This window comes from Canis aureus, chromosome 18 (genome assembly GCF_053574225.1).
Source record: "Canis aureus isolate CA01 chromosome 18, VMU_Caureus_v.1.0, whole genome shotgun sequence".
Taxonomy (NCBI): domain Eukaryota; kingdom Metazoa; phylum Chordata; class Mammalia; order Carnivora; family Canidae; genus Canis; species Canis aureus.
In genome coordinates, this window is record NC_135628.1 from 42391290 (window position 1) to 42408523 (window position 17234).

Below are 17234 nucleotides of genomic sequence, written 5' to 3' on the forward strand. Positions count from 1 at the left end.
TTCTTTCTTCATCAGAGTGTATAGATATTTGTATAGTAAAGAAGCCTCTGTCACCAAGAGAGTATGGGCTGTTGGCTACCATGGCAACTGCAAGGTTAGTCAGAGGGTTAATGAAAGATAAAAAACAACTGTGGTCTTGCTTCTTATGGAAAAAAGTTTATGTTATTGAAATGATTTGAACTGAATTGAATTGGAATTGAACTGAAACACATTGAATTGGAACCCACAAGACAATCTGAGGAAGAAGCCTTTCATAGATCCATTTAATTTATTGGTACAATAGATGCCAACCTCTACTAGGTACTTACGATATATTCACACACACCCCAATTCAAATCAAAATCACAATGAGAGGCCCCTGGACGCCGCCGAGTAAGCATCGTTAAAGTCTCCCCTCCCACCGCCGTCATGTCTAAGTCAGAGTCTCCCAAAGAGCCCGAGCAGCTGCGGAAGCTCTTCATCGGAGGTTTGAGCTTCGAAACGACCGATGAGAGTCTGAGGAGCCATTTTGAGCAATGGGGGACGCTTACGGACTGTGTGGTAATGAGAGACCCCAACACCAAGCGCTCCAGAGGCTTTGGGTTCGTCACGTACGCCACCGTGGAGGAGGTGGACGCGGCCATGAACGCTCGGCCGCACAAGGTGGACGGAAGAGTCGTGGAACCAAAGAGGGCTGTCTCCCGAGAAGATTCTCAAAGACCCGGTGCCCACTTAACTGTGAAAAAGATTTTTGTCGGTGGCATTAAAGAAGACACTGAAGAACATCATCTAAGAGATTATTTTGAACAGTATGGGAAAATCGAAGTGATTGAGATCATGACTGACCGAGGCAGTGGCAAAAAGAGAGGTTTCGCTTTTGTGACCTTTGATGACCACGACTCTGTAGACAAGATTGTCATTCAAAAATACCATACTGTGAATGGCCACAACTGTGAAGTAAGGAAAGCCCTATCGAAGCAAGAGATGGCTAGTGCTTCGTCCAGCCAAAGAGGCCGAAGTGGTTCTGGAAACTTTGGTGGTGGTCGTGGAGGTGGTTTTGGTGGGAATGACAACTTTGGTCGTGGAGGGAACTTCAGTGGTCGAGGTGGCTTCGGTGGCAGTCGAGGTGGTGGTGGATATGGTGGCAGTGGGGATGGCTATAACGGATTTGGTAATGACGGAAGCAACTTTGGAGGTGGCGGAAGCTATAACGATTTTGGCAATTACAACAATCAATCCTCAAATTTTGGACCCATGAAAGGAGGAAATTTTGGAGGCAGAAGCTCTGGCCCCTATGGTGGTGGAGGCCAATACTTTGCCAAACCACGAAACCAAGGTGGCTATGGCGGTTCCAGCAGCAGCAGCAGCTATGGCAGTGGCAGAAGGTTTTAATTACTGCCAGGAAACAAAGCTTAGCAGGAGAGGAGAGCCAGAGAAGTGACAGGGAAGCTACAGGTTACAACAGATTTGTGAACTCAGCCAAGCACAGTGGTGGCAGGGCCTAGCTGCTACAAAGAAGACATGTTTTAGACAATACTCATGTGTATGGGCAAAAAACTCGAGGACTGTATTTGTGACTAATTGTATAACAGGTTATTTTAGTTTCTGTTCTGTGGAAAGTGTAAAGCATTCCAACAAAGGGTTTTAATGTAGATTTTTTTTTTTGCACCCATGCTGTTGATTGCTAAATGTAATAGTCTGATCATGACGCTGAATAAATGTGTCTTTTTAAAAAAAAAAAAAAAAAAAAAAAAAAAAAAAAAAATCACAATGAGATATCACCTCATACCTGTCAGAATGGCTAATATCAGAGAGATAAGAAATAACAAGTGTTGGAGAGGATGTGGAGCAAAAGGAACCCTCATGCCCTATTGGTAAGAATGTAAATTGGTGCAGCCCACTGTGGAAATCAGTAGTGATTTACCGAAAGAAAATGAAAACACTATAAGATATATGTATCCCTATGTTTATTTCCTGTTGGTAAGAATGTAAATTGGTGCAGCCACTGTGGAAATCAGTAGGTAATTTACCCAAAGAAAATGAAAACACTACAAGATATATGTATCCCTATATTAATGCAGCATTATTTATAATAGCAAAGATATGGAAGCAACCTATAGATGAATGGATAAAGTGTCCATCTGTAGATGAATGGATAAAAAAGACATGGGGCATGTGTGTGTCTGTGTATATACATGTGTATGTGTGTGTTATATATAGTGTATATATATGTGTGTATATATATAGGTATGTATATGTATATTATTCAGTTGAAAAAGAATGAGATCCTGCCATTTGCAACAAAATGGATGGACCTACAGGGTATTATGCTAAGTGAAATAACTAAAAAAAAAAAAAGACAAATTCTATATGATTTCACTTATATGTAAAATCTAAAAACCAAAATGAATGAACAAACAAAGCAGAAGCTTTTTTGGGAGAGAGGATGGGCAAAAAGAAGTGAAGGGGAATGTATAAGTCACAAGAGTGAAAGGCACAGCATAAGGAAAAGAGTCAATGATATTGCAATAGTGTTATATGGTGACAGATGGTAGCTACACTTGTGGTGAGCACAGCATAACCTACAGAGTTGTCAAATCACTATGTTGTATACCTGAAAGAAACTAATACAACATTGTGTGTCAATTATACTTCAATTTTTAGAAGGCAAATATATATGTTATATATTATGTAATATATATTTTTAAACATATAAATTTTCTCCCTTAATCAACAGAATAACTTCTTGAAGTATTATTTCTACTTTTTAGATGAACAAACTGAGTTTCAGAGAAGTTAGGTCACCCATCCAATGGCATTAACTGATGAGTAAATGTCTATTGTGTCTCTCTCAGCCAATCCAGCAAAGACTGCTTTGTAAAATTGTATGAGAGGCTTCATGAAGCCATGTGTTTAATTTACAATGTCCCCAGCTAAAGCCTCTAAGCTCTCTGGAATTAAACAGTTCCACAACCATTTAATCATCTGTTTAATTTGTTCAGTGCTCAGGTTTTCATTTTTCAGAAGGAAACTAGATAAAGTGGAAAATTTTTAGAGCAGAACCAGCAAACTATAATCAAAAGCAGTATGTTTCTCTTGCTATGTATATAATACATACACATACATACATATAAATTTATTTTTATACGTCTAAACATCTATGTACATATTTATATGTATTCAGGCAATGTTCCCATTACAGTGAAGCAGACCTGTAAACTACTTTATCTGCAGAAAGAAAAAGATAAGGCAGTGTTCTTGAAAGTTCTAGAATTGGGTACCTAGAATTTTAACTCATATCTATGATACTGAGCTGCTCCCAGAATATTGTATGATCTTTATTTGTATAGAAACAAGAAGGCCCAGCTAAAGGATATGTGTTTGTGTGTATGTGAGTGTGTATTTAATGTGATTCTGGAAGATCTCTTAAGCAGTGGATAATTGCTTAAACTAGTATAAAGTAGTTTTAATGGATAGACTCAGTTCCTGTGTCCTCTGAATCTACTGTATTTTTGTAAGTGGCAAGGTAGTTAGGATTAGCATTTTGTGACATTCTCTTCCTAAAGGAACTAACACAAATGCTTCCTGCTGCTTCTCTTCCCTTCCTATCTTCCAACCATAATTTGGGGATGATAAAACCATTTTCTACTGTCATTGCTGAAGGAAGTTACTGAGAGAGAAAGCCAACTACCAGATTTTCATTTCAGACTAAGTCAAGGCTAGCTGTATTTAATGTATGCTCTGTCTGTATCAGTAGGAGCCATTTGGTTTTGTAAGAAAAGCAGGTGCTCTGCAAGCCTGTTTGCTTCTCAGTCATTAGCCTATTGAAATCTAGAATGTTTGGGTCAGAACTCACATGGATGGTGAGAATAGCTGAGAATAGCTACCAGTATAAACAGTGGACAGTGGGAACACGCAAAAAAACATTTCTACCAGAACACATGCATTTGGCATTTATATGTTTTGTTTAAAACACAATTTTCACACACAAAACTAGGAGGCTACTATACAATTTAGCAAATTAAATACGTCACGTGAAGTCACATTCATAGTGATAAGAGTGCTAACCTTTATGATAAGATCATGTGAGATTTCTTTGCTTTTCTGACCCATGACCTATCTTTTCTTCTGGGAAAAAAAACAAAAGTTATAGAAGTAGAAGACTGAAAAGTTCTGCATAAGACAATTGGTATTTTAAGGAATAGTTTGCAAATAGCATGGTGAAGTGTATTCCACAGCCTAGTGGATGAGATACATGCAAAAAGGCTTATATTATTATGGAGTCTCAAGTATGTCAATTAAAACTAAAAGTATAAGATTAGAAGGTGGTTTTTAGATAGTGTTAAGAACAGAAAGAATTCTTTTTCTAGAAATATAGCTTGCCTCCTATAAAAGAGTAACTGGGATGTCCATTCATAATCTCTGCCAATTTAGGATTCTGGAAGTGGTTCTATTCCTTGATGCTTTAGTGCCACCTATGGTTCCAAGTTAGAAAGTGTTCGTTTAAAACATAAATTCTAGAAACTATAAACAGACCTGGTTTTAAATTAGCATACTTATCACTCAATTACATTTTGCCTTTTGGGTTTGACTAAATGAACTGAATATCTTTCTGGAGGGCAATTTGACAATATTCATAATGAGATTTTAAAATGTTTAGACTCTAACAGTAATTTCATGTTTGGGAAATGATGAGAGACAAAGACACACATATAAGAATATTTATTATGGCATTTATTTAAAAGAAATTAATGTTCAAATAATTATAATGCATATATAAGATGGAACATGAGGCAGCCATTTAAAAATATGCCAAAAAAATCACCCTTAGTTTTAGTTTCTATAATTTTTCTCCTTATAGAAAGATTTTAGGTCTTGCATAAACTATTAGAAGCCTAAAGAGGTATGTAACTCTACAGTGTGCGATAGTATCCCCAAAATAATATAATCCATAACCCACAAAACTAAACTACTATTTACCGAAAAAATTGAATGCTGGGAAATATTGTTTTATTATACATATACACTAGTCAAGATAAATGAGGCAAAGTCCCTACTTTGTAGAAAAAACAGACGTCACCAGATGGAAACTTCTTCAGCTTTCTAAAATAAAAATACATACCTCCCTTGTGTTTCTGTCCTGGGCTGCATCTCTCCAGTTATCTTAGAGGAACCTAATCTCTCCAACTCTTCTTTCCCCTCTCCTACTCAAAAACTTTACACTATCCATGATCCCTTTTATTATAATTAGTACAGTTAACCTCTTCTTTCAATTGAATGTTTTCGTTTTCCCCCAGCGTTAAAGAATACACAAGTGTCTGTTATTTAAAATAATAATTCCTCACTCAAACTCATCTCTTCTACCTCACAATTTCTAGCAAACTACAGTCTTTTCTCTCTGACTTCTTCTCTCTGACTCTCTTCTCTCTCTCTGACTTCTTCTCTCTGTTCTTAATTTTCTATTTCTGTTTTCACAATTTTCACACTTTCTGCTCAACCCTAAACTCATTCCAGTTTGGCATATGACCCCATCATTCCATTTAAACACCTGTTAAGCCACTAATGGCCTCTATGTTGCCAAACTCATGGCTTTTTTCAGTGTTCATTGCAGTATCTTACCATACTCAATACTCTTGACCAATGTGTTGGTCACACATTCACTATCCCTGATTTTCTCCTCTTTTCTAGCCACTCCTCTGTCTCCTTCATTCCTCCTCCTCTTCCCATTGGTCATTAAATATCATGGTTCAGTCTTTAGCCTTCTTCTCAATCTATAATCTCTTCTAGGCAATTTCTTCTTATTCATTGTTTCAATTACCATTTATACACAAATGATTCAAACTCTAATTTCTAGTCCAGTGCTTCTCTGAACTCCAGAAACACATATAAAAGCACATATATTTCTTCACTTCTTAGAATTCTTTAAGGCATCTCTGTATCTCTTTGACAAAACCTAGCTCATGGGCAGCCCCGGTGGCGCAGCGGTTTAGCGCCGCCTGTAGCCCAGGGCGTGATCCTGGAGACCCTGGATCGGGTCCCACATTAGGCTCCCCTGTCTGATGCCTGCTTCTCCCTCTACCTGTGTCTCTGCCTCTCTCTCTCTCTGTCTATGAATAAATAAAATCTATTAAAAAAAAAACCTAACTCATGATTTTCCTTCCAAATTTCCTCTTTCAGATCTATAAATGGCCCCACCACGGATCTAGCTATGCAAACCAAATTCTAAAAGTTATCCTTGATGCTTCTACCTCCCTCACCATGCACACTTAATCTATCTTTAATCTCCTTCACTTCTATTTCCTACCTCTTAAATCTATTTTCTTCTCTCCATCTTTACTACATATAGATTCAGGTCACCAATACTTCTTATCTGAATTACTCCAATAGTCTTATTAGTTTTAATGATCTTCATAGTTTTATTTCCTTATTCTCAATCGGTACATTTGTTTTTGTCTAAATGCACTATTTAGGGCTTCTAGTACAACATCAAGTAGGAGTGGTAAGAAAGGACATCTTCGCCTTTGCCTTGTTCTGATCTCAGAGGAAAAGCATCTAGTTTCTCACCATAAAGTATCATGTTAGTTGTAGATGTTTTACTGTATCAGTTGATATGATTGTATGATTTTTCTTTTCTAGCTCATTGATGTGGTGGATTACATTAATTATTTTTCAAATGTTGAAACAGCCTTCCATACTTCCATACCTGGAATAATTCCACTTGGTTCAGATGTATAACTCTTTTTAAATACTCTTTGATTTGATTTGCAAATACCTTGTTGAGAATTTTTGCATGTATGTTCATGAAAGATAGTGATCTGTAATTTTATTTTCTTTTTTTTTTAATTTTTTTTTAATTTATTTATGATAGTCACAGAGAGAGAGAGGCAGAGACACAGGCAGAGGGAGAAGCAGGCTCCATGCACTGGGAGCCTGATGTGGGATTCGATCCCCTGTCTCCAGGATCGCGCCCTGGGCCAAAGGCAGGCGCCAAACCGCTGCGCCACCCAGGGATCCCTGTAATTTTCTTTTCTAATGATGTCTTTTTTAGGTTTTGATATTAGAGTGACGCTACTAGCCTCATAGAATGAGTTAGGATGTGTTCCCTCAACTTCTGTTTTCTGGAAAAGATTGCATTACCAGTATTGTTTCTTTATTAAATGTCTGGTAGAGATCACCAGTAAAACCATCTAGGTCTGGTGCTTTCTTTTTTGGAAGATTATTAATCATTGACTTGATATCTTAAAAAATATAAGCCTATTCTGATTATCTAATTTTCCTTGTGTGAGTTTTGATAGTTTGTATCTTGCAAGAAATTGGTCCATTTCATTAAAGATCCCAAATTTGTAACAAGAGTTGTTCACGGTATTCTTCTATTAGCTTTTTAATGTCAGTGGAATAAGTCGTGATGACTTCTTTCTTTTTTATTGTTGTTCACTGTTCTTTTTTTCTTTATTTATTTTTAAATTTTTATTTTAATTCCAGTTAGTTAACACAGTGTATGATGACCTCTCTTTTATTTCTGATATTATCAATTTATGTTTTCTTTGTTTATTATTTTGTTAGTCTGTGTAATAAGTTGAATTGTGTACCTCCAAAATTCATATGTTTAAGTCCTAATTCCTAGTATGTAGGAATGTTACCTCTTTGGATATAAGATCATTGCAGATATAATTTGTTAAGATGAGTGGGCTTCTAATCCAATATGATTGGTGACCTCATGAGGAGGGAGAGACACATAGAGGGAAGACTATGTGAAGACACAAGAACTCCATGTACAAACCAAGGGACACCTGAAGCCACAGAAGTTAGGTGGGAGGCATGGAACAGACTCCCCCTCACAGCCCTCAAAAGAAACAAACCCTGCCAACACTCCCATCTTGGACCTCTGGCCTCCAGAACTGTGCGATAATAAGTTTCTGTTGTCTATAAGACACCCAGTTTGTGGTCATTTGTTTCAGTGGCCCAGGTATACTGGGCCCTGGAAATGCATAAGCTATAGATTTCAGAGACTTTAAATTCCCCTAGTATCCTTGATTTTGCATCCTCCTTAAATTAAGTCTGTATTTTGAAGTTCTTTTAGCTATAATCCACAGCGAATTATACTAGAGTCCTGTTAATGGGTGCTAAGGTGTGGGGGAGGGAAAAAGTTCTATAATTCTGTAATTAAATCTCAGGCTTTTAGTGAGTCTGTGTTCCTTGGCTGTGATTTTCACAACTATTTCTTAACTTCTCCCTCTTACTTAAGGCAAAGTGAGCTGGAGCTGGGTAAAGGCCCTTCTTAGTGGGTGGAGTAAAACACTGGGTAATTCTTTCCCACTAGAGAGTAGGCCTTTGTTATGAAGAATGCTCTGGGTATATTTCAAAATGGTTACTTTTCTTCTCCCCTGGCCAGAGCTGGGAGACAGAATTTTCTTGGCTCTTTACCTAGAGGCAAAACCTATGAAAATGTAGGTCCCTCCTAAGACTAAGAGTTTCTCATTTTCATGTTAGTCCACACTCAGCCTCCAGCAATTCATCAAAATTACCACTTGAGTGTCCTTATCATTTTATGACTTCATTGGCTTCTGCTCCAGGTAAGCAGATCTCAACTATATTCTCCGCGTTTGCCTGTGTGTCCAGATTTCAGTTAAGCAATTTGTCTTATGGCCTCAGTTCTTTGAGGGGTCCAAGAAAAAAATCACTGATGTTTATTTCATTCAACACACTTTTTTATTATAAGGGTGGGAACAACTACTTTAGAGCCTTATACATGTGGATACTAAACCAGGAGTCAGAGTTACTTTTTAAACAAAATATAACACCTAAATTTTTTTTTTTTTTTTTTTTAGTAGGCTCCATGCATAGCATGGAGCCCAACATTGGGCTTGAACTCACAATCCTGATATTGAGACCAAAGTCAGATGCTTAACCAACTGAGCCATCCAGGCACCCCACCTAAAATTTCTTTTACATTCATTTAAAATTATAATGTTAAAAAGAAAACCACAGATTCAAAATGGTGTCTCTTAGGCTGAGTCCTCAAACTGGGGCTTAATAGTTAATCTGATTTCAATTTCAGCCTCCCCCCAAAATCTAGTTTTAAATGGTCAGTCAGAAATTTTCAGATGGTGCCAATGAGTTTATCACATGGGCCTTTTCATTCCCCAAAGGAAGATGAAGTAATCTGCATGATAAGACCCTCCCCTTTACTTGCTAGATGGGATACTGCCTGATTCATGCATGAATCAACTAATAAAGCCAATTATATACTTAAAATTTATTCAGTTGGATTTTTGTTACTCAACAGTAATCATAAGCAATTTATATTGTTTTCAAGTTTTAAAATTTTAAATGAATGGTGCCATATTATAGATACTTTCCAACTCACTTTTATCATGAATTAATAAATTTTGGAGATTTATTCATGCTGATACAGGTAGGCCTAGTTCATCCATCTTAATTGTTGGGTAATATTAAATTGCATGAAATCTTGCATAATTGCATAGAAATCTTCAGCTTCTGTAATACTAATTGCTCCCTTACAATTTGTATTCCTACCAAGAACCTATGAGTGTTTTGTTGCTCCAACTCTTCATATTATTTTCCCTATCTAAGGATATGAAATAGTTTTGATATATATTTCCCTGATTACTAGTGAGGATGAAATCTTTTCTTACGTTTATTGGCCATTCAGATTTTCTCTTTTTCACATCTTTTGTCTGTTTTTCTAGTAAGTTGTCATTTTTATTGATTTGCAGAAGGTTTTTGCATACTGGATATTAATCCTTTCTTGATTTTGAATCCTATTTTGGTTATGTGACTTGTGTTTTTTGTCTTATATGATATTTTTTTACCTAGGATGCAGTGGGAAGTTACTCAAATAAGAGGGCTGAAAACTTTAAGCAGAAGAGAGAAAGAGGAAGGGACAAGAGAATGGAAGGAGTGTGTTTTGTTTTGTTTTGCAGAACCAATAGTTGCAGCAGAGGAGACCTCAACTAGGTGTTTCATCTGATCACCCCTTGCTAGGTATGCATCCCCCGATAGCCCCTTACATAAGCCAGTTTGAGCCAGATTGGAGATTAGAACCTGTGCAGAAGCCTTACTGAGTTGTCCTGAAGTTACTTTAGTTTATCGTAATACTAAGATCTCCTCCTATGGGCAGAGTTTTCTGCCATTTTTTTAAATATGCAATGTTGACATGCTAGGCATGCACAGTTAAACCAAAGTGCTTGTGCAAACTCCCTACACCTACCATCTAATACACTGAATAAAAGCTCCCAGTACTAATCCCATGGGAGACAATACTTTGAGAGCTACCTCCCTGTCCCCTTACTTGTAATAAGTACTAAAAAATTTCTTTACTTTCAGTATTTTCTCAAGTAGTGTTCAATTTAGTGCACCCCAAGTGGTGAACTCTTGAGTTTGGTTATATCTTCTGTTACAACAATGCTTTTTTAATGTAAAATATGTAATATTTTCTTTTATACTTTGTGTTTTTGTGCCTTGTGACAAAAGTCCTGAGTTCAAGTCTCAGGTTTTCAATATTTCTCTGGAATCTTTTTCATGTCGTGTTTAGGTTTTTAATTCAACTACATTGTGTCTTGTTAATTTCACCATGTAATTTAGTTTTTGCTTTATATGTTTCAAGCATTTATGTTTTTAAATGCCCTCAAATTCATTATTATATTTTCTTGGTAGAATGTTCTTCATTCTTATCAAAGTCTTTTGTCTTATATCCTGTTTTATTTTATTTGGTATTAACATTGATATATCCTTTGATTAATTGCTTGGTATACTTGTAAGTACTTTGTTTTCAATCTGTGTGATTTTTATTTTAGTTGAGTCTCTTGTAAGCTGCAGATAGTTAACACAACAGACTGAATTTCACTAAGTGAGTTTAATCCGTTTATTTTCACTGTGATCAGTATATATGTGCATTTTCTCTTGAGACCAGTATATATTTTCATTTTCTCTTCATATTTTGTTTTCTGTTTATCATCCTTTCTCTGTTTCTTTTTTGTTTGTTTGTTTTCATGTCTCCCATTAAATTGATAAAGTTTTCTACATTACTTATATCCTCTACTCTCATAGTAGCTGTAGACTGTATTTCTCTTCCTTTAGTGGTCCTTATATTTTTTCAATCACTTTTTTAAAAATTGAAGTTAATCCATATCTTTATAGCCTTCCCTGAAAAATACAATTCTTTAATATTCCTTCACAAATACACACATACATACACATCCTTTTATTGATGCTTAGAGTTTTAGTTAGAGAATTAAGTTTTTGGCATATTTTATCAATTTGTGTGCCTCCATATTTTTCTCAAGGTCCTATGTGTCTCCAATTTTTTAAGTCACGTGTGTTCCCTCTAGGTTTACTTCTACTGCTATTACAATTCACCATGTAATCATTTTTTTCAATAAGAATCAATTAGTGACAGATCCTCCAGAAATTTTATGTCTAAAAAATGTCTTAATTTCATTTTTTCTTTTGATTTATGGTTTACCCAAGTGTGCATTTCCAGCCTGATGTCTACTTTCAAAATATTGAATATGTTACCCCATTGTCTTTTCTCATCAGATGTTTCTGTTGATGGTTCTGTCCCCAGTCTTTTATAGGTTATTTAGGACTTTTCCTTTTCCTTTCCTTAAATTCCCTTGGGAATTTAAGTTTTTTGTATCTAAACTTAATGTTTTTTAGTTTTTTTATGCTATGTCCAGCTATGGATTTATTTTTGTTTCTTCTGCTTTTATTTGTTATTTCTCTTTCCTTTTCAACCAAAGATTTCATGTTTTTTTCCAAACCTGGAAAGTATCTACCATTATCTCAATAAATATTATGTTGTCATTATTTTCTGTCTTCACTATTTCTGGAATCATTAGACATATGTTGAAGTCTCTCCAACTATTCACCATGTATTTAATGGTTCTTTCATATATTTTTGTTTTTTCTGTGCTTCATTTGAAGAAATTTCTCAAAAGTATCTTTCAATGCACAAATTTTCTCTTTTTGTGTAATCATAATTTATCATGTTTATTGAATATACACATATATATACATAATATACATATTAAATGTATGTGCATATTTGATTATGCCTAATACATACATAACATATATGCATAGATCATGTATAGCATACCTATGCAACAAAATTTACATATGTATTGCATTTATGTATTTACTTATATAATATGTAAGTATTAATATATATGTGTGTGTACAATTTACAAGATTTTCTTTTTTAATTTTTTTTAAAGATTTCATTTATTTATTCATGAGAGACACAGAGAGAGAGAGAGAGAGAGAGAGAGAGAGGCAGAGGCACAGGCAGATGGAGAAGCAGGCTCCACGCAGGAAGCCTAATGTGGACTCAATGCCTGGACTCCAGGACCACGCCCTGGGCCAAAGACAGGCACTAAACCACTGAGCCACCCAGGGATCCCCTCAAGATTTTCAATTAACTATTTCCTCTCTATCTTTTTCATAATTTCTTGTGCATTTATGGGCAGTATTTCTACATTTATCTCTTTAACAATCCTAAAAATGCTCATCAAAATTGTAGTTACTTTGTTTGAAATGAATTCATAATCAAGTTTGTGGTCTATTTTTTTGACTTAGCTGCTTGGGTTTGTGAACTCATTTCAAGTGGACTCATTCTCTTTCTCCCTTGTTCTGAATATTTCTTCTCTCTTCACTAGTTTATCAGTCTCAGTTTGGCAGATTTGCAGTTGCCTACACATGGCATTCAAGATTCCCATTGTGGGGCAGCCTGGGTGGCTCAGCGGTTTACTGCTGCCTTCAGTCCAGGGCCTGATCCTGGAGACCTGGGATTGAGTCCCACGTCGGGCTCCCTGCATGGAGCCTGCTTCTTCCTCTGCCTGTGTCTCTGCCTCTCTCTCTCTCTCTCTCTCTCTCTCTCTCTCTCTCTCCTTCTCTGTGTGTGTGTGTGTGTGTCTCTCATGAATAAATAAATTTAAAAAAAAAAGATTCCCATTGTGATGCTATTGAAGTTGTCACTGCTAGAGTCCTAAGCCAGTTGTGTTGGTTCAGTTTCTGGTTGGTTCCCGCTTGTGAGATGATGTCTGGATTCTCTGTAGTACCTCAATAGCCCCAGCTTCACAGAAAGACTGACCACATCCCTGCCTAATGTGCTGTGACTGTCCAATGATTGTGGCCTGTTCTTGTTGCGTGGGTGACTCTCAGTGTTGGCTTGTGAGTGGCCCATGGATTTCTTCATAGCTTCCCAGTGAAACTGATTCAGAGCATTACAGCAACTCCTCCTTCTCCCTCAAAGAGCAATTTGAACTCATGCCCCAATGCCATCCCTTAATTTACCAAATCACCTCGTGGTGCTGACATAACGGAACCCTTTGCCAGCTCACTTTACAACTCTTGAAATTATGATCCTTGGGGGACTGGAGCCTATTCCTGCCTGGTTATCAATCCTTATGCCTTGTGCCCCACCCCTATTGTTCTAGTGAGTGGAAAGGAGCTTCTCACTGCCCTTTACTCACTCAACTGTGAGTATATCAGGCTCTTTCCTCCCATCATTTCACTCCCTTCTCCCACCAAACTCCTAGGTATCCTTGATCCCAGAGCAGGGTAATTTTTAAGGATAGTTTGATCTGACCCCATCTTTTTCAAATTCTCAAGGATCTGCATTGTCCTTCAAGGTATGACACAGGAAAATTGAACTTTCTTAAATATTTAAAGTAAAGTGAGTAGTACCTACTAATTGCTGAGATCTAATAACCACTATCCCCAACATATGCCCACAGAAAACAGTGACAATGAATCCCCTTTTCTCCACAGATAATAATTTGGCTGGGATGATGCAAGGAATAAAAATACAGCAGAACATTTTATTTTTCTAGCTATTTGCTTCTGCATAGTTGTTCTCTTCCATTTAAATAAAATCTACACAGAAGCTTATGTGAAAAGCTTAATATATATCTAACCAAAGACTTTTCTGCTCAATATGTTCAAGAATAATTCAGGAAGAGGGACCATGTATGACTACTTATGACAGCTGCAAAGCTGAGGGGTATGGTCATAAGGAGGCTCTGGTGCTCACAGACTGTCCTTTGGAAGATCTGGCTCATATCCCCAAGAAGTACCACTTTCTGTACAACCTGAATAAGGCATAACTTCAACTATGAACACTAATTCTCATGGGTTCGTGACTCAGCCAACCAACTTCAAGCTCCAAAATTCTTATATCCCTGGGAAAGTTTATATTTACAACAGAAAGAGAAAGCCTCAAAGATAGTTCTTTTAAAAGAAACTGGACAGAGTTCAGGTATTCAGAGGAAACAAAAGGAGCACATCAACTTTGGAATGATTACTATACATAAAACTTCCCTGAGAAAACAAAGCAAAAAGCTGCCTCCACCTGGAATCTGTTCCTGAATGCTAGAAGAAACCACAGGGTCTCAGGGCCATAGGAACTGGTGCAGGCACATTTCCTTCCCCTACCAGATGGCAAATCCTGTAACATGTAATACCACTTCCCCACAAGCTCCTCCTATAGACCACAGCTCCACATCCAGAATGCATTCCTATCATTATACCTGATGGTATCTGAAGGGCTTTTTTACACATTGCCTCATCTCGCATGATCTTAACAAGATCCCTGTCATCCTCATCTTAAAATATGAATAAACTGAGACAAAAAGAGATTAAATTAACTTGGCCAAGATTACAAAGCTAGTATATTGTTGGGTCAGAACTTCCCAGGTCTTCCAGGTCAATAAATTCCTTTGTCTTAAAATGGATCTCTTGAGTCTGATGCATTTTTGTATGGAATTCCCATGTCAGTAAATCATGCATTTTGTAACCACTCTGATGGCATGATCTCCAGAGGCACTTTAGTCAGGAAGACAAACACATATGCAAAGAAATGTCAATATCAGTAAGGATAAATTAGTCCAGGGTGGAAAGGGCCCTGATATAATCACCCTACTGCTAAGTGCCTAGCTGGCATCCTCAAAAGATGATCTCATATTGAGGACTCAGCACTGGTCTATGTTGTGGGCAGATAGGTCAATAAGCAGGGGGAGTAGCTAGATCCAGCTTCCTAAGAGGAATCCATGCTATTGGGTACATGTATAGCCTCCAAGCCTGCCATTATGGCCACTCTGTTCAAGGGCCTATTGTATAAGCACTGCATGGCTGAAGCACTGGCATGTGTTGCCCTGTCTGGTAAGACTGGTTGTTTAGTGCCTTCTCTTCAGTAGATGCTCCCTGGTGGGCATTAACATAAGGCAAAACAATCTGCAGAATTTCTGATCTCTCCCAAAGGTCCATCCATATGTCTCTTCCTCAAATTCCCTTGTTTCCAAGATTCCATTTTGCTTTTCCAAGCCCTTGAACAGTCACCTAAGTCATTTGTCCCTGCTCAGGGGGGCCCAAATATGTCCGTACTTCAGATCATTTCCCCTTCTATACAAATGAATGACCAAATGCTCTACTTATAGTTCTGCTCGCTGGAAGGATTTCTTTATTATTTTTTTCAAGGTTACATTGAGTGTAGCTGTAGAGTGGTGTCAGTCCATTTTTTATTAGCACCAATATATTGAGCCAACTCATTTGTGAACCGAGCCTTACTCTCTACCTTTTTCCTCAGTTTGTCACATGGAATCCCCCATGATATCCTAAATATAATTAAGGGGAGAGGCAACAATACAATTGAGATGATGTGGAATTCTGGTCTTGTTTCTGACACTGATACATCTGTTTCTGTAATTACTTGTGACCTCTAGACTTACTCTGGTATGATCTAAATGTACCATTCTATTATTTGACAGAGTGCTGTTTCATTAGCTTGACCACGTGATCCCCTGGATCTGATAGTATATATCTTCTGTTGTGAAACTCTGGTCACATAATCACTCAATATCCTGTGGTCAGGCACTCAGTCTCTTCCAGGGCTCTTTTTCAAACATCAAGTACTTCTTTGTTACAAAAGTCCTGCCATTAACCCACAACCCTGGAGAATCTAAAATGCATCTCTCATATTAGGCCTTTTTAGGGACTCCGTGAAGCATTTTTATCTACAATCGATAGCCCTAGCATCATTGGATCTTTTGGGCCACATGACTTATTTTTTTTTAAGATTTTATTTATTTATTTATGAGAGACATACAGAAAGAGAGGCAGAGACACAGGCAGAAAGAGAAGCAGGCTCCATGCAGGGAGCTCAAGGTGGGACTCGATCCCAGGACTCCAGGATCATGCCCTGGGCCAAAGGCAGACGCTTAACCACTGAGCCACCCAGGCATCCCTGGGCCACATGACTTAAACAGCAGAACAGCTCACACCACAGTTTGGATCTTCTGCAGAACTCCATCTTCTTCTACACTAAATAGACCATATAATCCCTTAAAAATATTGATGTGACAGGGCTCTGAATTTGTGTATTATATCTTCCACCTCTGGCATGTATTTGTCTTACTAAGGAATCCAGAATACTTGCTCTTTACCATACACTAAGTCTAAATAGCATGATGTTACCAACATTGTGGACAAATGTGATGTTCTATGAAATAGCAGCATGATCTGGGTTCTTGCAGGCCATATTAAAATAACATTAAGAGACTTACTGTAACCCTGGAGCAACTGCAAAGATATGTACTGCTCTTTTTCCAGTGTAAAAGCAAACTGGTTTTGATTGTCATTACCGATAGAAATCTAAAGAAATACATTAACCAGATCAATAGTTGTATATCAAGTCACAGAGATTGTGTTGATCCATTGCAGTAAAGATACCAAATCTGGCAGAGCAGCTACAGTTGGGACTACCATTTAGTTAAACTTATAATAGCCCACCACCATATGTTTGATTTATCAACTTTCGAAAAGGTCATATAGAAGATTTGAATGGAGAAATGAGGACTGCTACTCATTCTTTCATTAAGTTTTTTATACGAGTGCTAATCTCTGCAACTCTCCTCAGGATGACATATTGCTTCTTCACTGTCTTCGCAGGAGGATATATGGGCAATTTTAGGAGCTTCGACTTGATCCATTCTTTTTTTTTTTTTTAAAGATTGATTTATTTATTCATGAGATACACAGACAGAGAGAGGCAGAGACATAGGCAGAGGGAGAAGCAGGCTCCTCAGAGGGAGCCTGATGCGGGACTCGATCCCTGATCCCAGGATCATGACCTGAGCCAAAAGCAGGAGTCCAACTGCTGAGCCACCCAGGCATCCCATGACTTAGTCCATTCTACTGTAATGGCTCTTGTTCAATAGGTCATGAAACCAATGTAA

General features: G+C 37.4%; 2 protein-coding genes across 3 annotated transcripts in view; one reads left to right on the forward strand and one right to left on the reverse strand.

Annotated features, from left to right (window-relative positions):
* The window catches only part of LOC144288918 (uncharacterized), a 255559-nt gene that overhangs the window by 37443 nt on the left and 200882 nt on the right, over positions 1 to 17234 (reverse strand). The window lies entirely within an intron of this gene.
* Positions 360 to 1687, forward strand: LOC144288916 (heterogeneous nuclear ribonucleoprotein A1). The gene has a single exon (XM_077856952.1). It carries the CDS (start codon positions 409 to 411, stop codon positions 1369 to 1371), a length of 963 nt encoding a protein of 320 aa, XP_077713078.1. The 5' UTR covers positions 360 to 408; the 3' UTR covers positions 1372 to 1687.

Bases quoted from the DNA above. Each gene is read 5' to 3' on its own strand.
- LOC144288916 (XM_077856952.1), top strand. From the start codon at position 409: ATGTCTAAGTCAGAGTCTCCCAAAGAGCCCGAGCAGCTGCGGAAGCTC.